The sequence below is a fragment of the Myotis yumanensis genome, unplaced genomic scaffold (genome assembly GCF_028538775.1).
Source record: "Myotis yumanensis isolate MYYU_CA2020_CCGP unplaced genomic scaffold, mMyoYum1.0.hap1 SCAF_12, whole genome shotgun sequence".
Taxonomy (NCBI): Eukaryota; Metazoa; Chordata; class Mammalia; order Chiroptera; family Vespertilionidae; genus Myotis; species Myotis yumanensis.
In genome coordinates, this window is record NW_027223763.1 from 16,375,113 (window position 1) to 16,379,682 (window position 4,570).

Below are 4,570 nucleotides of genomic sequence, written 5' to 3' on the forward strand. Positions count from 1 at the left end.
TCAAACTTACCTTCTTTCTTCCTGTAAATAGCCATTTCTCACTTTCCTTTGCTGTCTCCTCTCCCAGATGTCTAAATGCTGGCGTGAACAACCATCTTGGGGCTCTGTTCATAGTCGTCTTTTCTATATTTTCTCATTAGGTGATTTTACCCAGCCCCATGGCTTCAAATATCATCTACATTTTGTTGTGACATGTCTATCTCAAGACAATGCCTCAAGCCTCAAGTATTATGTATTTAACTGCCTATGAAATATCTCCACTTCGATAGATATCACAAAATATGGCCAAAAACAAGTTATTGATGTTGCACCCCCTCCCCTCCCACCATATCTATATGCCTCCACTTCCACATATAATTATTCCACCCATTTTCACAGTCCATCCTTGGTTCTTCCTTTTCCCTTACATATCATGTCTAGTCTCTCAGTGTGTCTCAACAGCTCTACTTACCATATGCCCCATATCTCACCACCTACTCCTGGTGTTAGAGCCACTATGAAGATTCCCCTCCACTCTTTATTATCAGTGACCTACACTGTCTTTTATGAAGTGACACAAAATTTCAGATGAAATAATTCAGTTGCTATAAGTATGAAACTGTTTATTATTACTGTGAGTTTGGAATAACGAGAAACCATAAAATTATTACCATTTTAAGAGAGGTTTAGACTACTCTATGGTTTGCTGAAAAATCTCTCTTCTGTATAGTGGTATTGTACCTCACTTTGACTTCTCTCTGGAAAACAGTACATGCTATATCATCACTAAAATGATCAAATTTCTGCAGGCCATGCTGATCTGTAATAATTCAACTTAGTACTCCCCCATGCCTCATATTAGGTCTGAAAGATGAGAGGTTCAAGTTTGATGATTTAAAAGTATCTTTTCCGTTCCAAAGTGATGAGATTCTAAGTCAGTCAATAGGGACCAGAACTATTTATTCAAAAATGTACTTCTTGCCAAATCCAAATAAGAAGGAGTCAACAGAAAAGATTATCCCACAGGAATGTGACCATACCAGTTAACAGGAGTGCAACCATCTATTCGAGGCATTTTCCAGTTAGATCTTAACTTTCCCGGGTGGCCTGGGAGCCAGGCTGGAAGTTTCCTGAGATGCAGAGTTTCCTGGAAAGCCTTTGCAGAGCTCCCTTGACCTCCTGGTTCCTCAGGCTATAGATCAGTGGGTTTAGCATAGGGGTAACTACTGTGTAAAAGATGGCAACTGGCGATCCTGATCCAAGTCATAGCTGGAGGAGGGCCGGAGGTACATGCGGATCACAGAGCCATATAGGAGGAGCACAACCAGAATGTGGGATCCACAAGTGGACAGAGCTTTGCGCAGGGCAGCAACTGAGTGCATACGGGCTATGGCAACACCAATGCGGGCATAGGAACCCAGAATGAAGAAGAAGGGACTGATCACCACAGCTACCCCTTCAGTAAATATTAGCATTTCACTGACTACTGGTCGGGTGCAGGAGAGCTTCAGTAAGGGTGTGATGTCACAGAAGAAGTGGGTGACCTGGTTGCCACAAAAGGTTAAACGGGTGACCAACACACTATAAAGGAGGCTGTTGAGGCTGACAACCACCCATGAGGTCAAGGTTATGTATAGAAAGAAGCGACGGCTGATGATGGCAGAGTATCTTAAAGGGTCACAGATGGCAACATAGCGGTCATAGGCCATGGCAGCCAACAGGTGGCCTTCCATGCTGCCCACAGCCATAAAAAAGAACAGCTGGAGCATGCAGTGATTAAAGGAGATGGTTTTATTCACAGACAGCGTGTGGACCAGCATCTGGGGAACAGTGATGGTTGTGAGGAATATGTCAATAAAGGAAAGCTGGCAGAGCAGGAAATACATGGTGGTCTGAAGCTTGGCGTCTGAGAGGGCAACAATTACCAACAGGGCATTGCCAATAACTGCCACCAGGTACATAGCAAGGACAGTCCCAAAAATAACTGGCTGCATCTCTGGAAAGCTGGACAGGCCCAATAAGACAAAGTCAGTTACTTCTGTCCTGTTTCTAGTGGCCATAAGACACAATCCACATTCCCTGCGAAGAGCAAGTGTTAAGATCAAATAATGCTGAAATTTACTCTGGGATAACTATTAGGAAACATCTTTTCTTGCATGAATGGCTCTAGTTTCCAAAAGTTGTGTGTTTTTTTTTTTCATTTAATTCATTTCCCTTGCCATGATCTTTCTATCCAACCACTCACTCATCCACTCTTTAGTTTATTCCAGGTTCACTTATTGATCACTGAGGATCTTTCAATTTGATAGATATGAAGGACAGCAAGATAAATTACACATGGTCTCTGCTTTTAAGAAATTCACTATATAACAAGAAAGGCATCACACTATACACAGAATTTCCTTGATGCTTGTTATGAGCATACTAAATATCACACATTTGGTTCTCACAACAATCCCATATGATAGAAACTACAGTACTTTCAGACCCATATTGCAGATAAGGAAAGTAAATCAAAGAGACTACTGTATTAAAGATCTGAGAGACAAAAACTGGACTTGACCCTGTATAGTTTTGTTGGACTTAAGCACCACACTTGGCTAGCTGTCAGAGTTGGAGAGGAAAGAGAAAGATATCAAGACTCCACCCAGGTGTCAGTCTCTACATCCTTGATGGGGGCACTGGAGTAAAGATCTGGTCCTAACTTTGTATGTTCTTTTAGGAGGGGAGTTTTTATTCCATTAAGTCAACTAAATTTACCTGAAATGAGAGAAGCGATTAATATAATCATTAATTTTATTAATGATTAATTTTCAATTAATAATAAAATCTTACAGGGATAGAATTCTCATGTCTTTTCAGCTCAGGTTTTCCCTATAGGCAGATCTACATGGTACACCAAAGAGGTAACTTTCTGAGGCTACTATATGGATAAGGATATTTTGATGAAATACTATTTTTCTTTGTGAATGTGAGAAAATAATTTTAAAATAGTAGAGTATAAGAGAACATATAATGAAAAGCAGAGTTCTCTAACTTTGCCCACCTCCATGTTTAATTAGTTTTAACTCGTCTGGTGATTCATAACATTAATGCCTTTAAATAATATACTATTTGTTTATAATCTATGTAACAATTTTATCAATTTAGGATTATCTTTTGACTTTATTATGAAAGATGAAGTTTTATCTTGTTTACATAATCCTCACTCTTTTCTCCTCCCTTTCCCCCATTTTTGGATGATTATTTTAGTTCTCCAATTAGTTACTTTTTTGCTTTTAAATAACATAGTTAAATCTGTATTTCTTATTCCATCAACTTAAGACTATACCACCTATCATCTTCACCCCTGCAACCTCCCTAACTTTGGAAAGCTGTACTATATTTGTTTATTGTCAAGATTGAAAAAACATATAAATTAGGAGTTATAACTATAGGTAACTCTTCCAGGTAAAAGAGAATCAACAGACAACATTTGTATTAGTATAACTATGTAAGTATGTTTCGCTGCAGAGCCAAATGGTGTGCTATGGTTACATTTAATCTTTGATGAGACCAGTGTTCCAACCAACTAAAGGAGAATACTCCTAACATTGAGATAAAGAATCAAAACTATTTAAGGACATCTCTCTTGGTGCTTTCTTTAATCTAAAGATCACACATAAAGCAGAAATTTAAAATGTAAAACTTACCTTTTGTCTTTATTTCTCCCTGTATCCTTCTCTGTGTCCATAGATATAGCTCAACTATATGCTGTTGTGGGCCTATTACTCATTCAAGGCAGTGGCCACATAGGGATGTCTATATTGAGGTATAGATAAAGGTGAAAAAGAAGCGATGAGAAGAAAGGGAGAGGGAATAAGCCTCTTCCTGGGGAAAGGGAGAGAAAATGGCTTCTAAGGGGCAAAAAGAAACAAAACGTATAGATTTATCCACTATGAGGATAAGAATGTAATAACATAGAGTCCATTTTTCCCAAGTACAGCAAAACTGTATTTTTAAACCAATTATATGCAATAAGAGTAATAAGCAGTTGTAGTGCTCTTACTCACTGACTTCATCAAGAGTCATCTCTTTATCTTTCCTATTTTTCAATATCTCAACATGCTCCCATCAGAGCCTGAGCTCTGTGGATCCTGTTTAGACAACTTTGAGAGATCAAGGATGCTGATGCCAGAGAGAAGAGTAATTTGTTAGAATAAATATGAAGATATGCACATGTACAGATTTGAACACCTTAAGATAGTAACCTAAACTGAAATCCGGCAAACAAAAACAAAAGGAAGAATCCCTGAAATGAGAGCAAAAAGTATCTCAGGTCCTCTAATTCCCACCTGGTGCTTCAGCGACATCTAGAGTAATAGTTAAGGGAGGGAGCTAGAGCGTCAAGGCCTAAACCTGCTTACCGGTATTCTTGTCTTTCTTCTTTGATGAAAGTACAAAGGGACATATGAGTCTTCACTGTTTTATCAATATCTAAATCTTAGGAATGTGTACTAGTTAATGTCTTTAGTCTAAATTCTATTTCTAGTCCATACCCTGTGTTGATGAACCACAAATATTGAATCTGAGATATGTAAATTAGAACTTC

At 38.5% G+C, this 4,570-nt stretch overlaps 1 protein-coding gene across 1 annotated transcript; it reads right to left on the reverse strand.

Moving 5' to 3' along the window:
• Positions 1-1,068: 1,068 nt before the first annotated feature.
• LOC139020436 (olfactory receptor 1L1-like) lies at positions 1,069-2,039 on the reverse strand. The gene is given in 2 exon segments (XM_070430078.1): positions 1,069-1,223; positions 1,226-2,039. Coding segments are annotated over 2 exon segments (969 nt in total).
• Between the last annotated feature and the right edge of the window lie 2,531 nt (positions 2,040-4,570).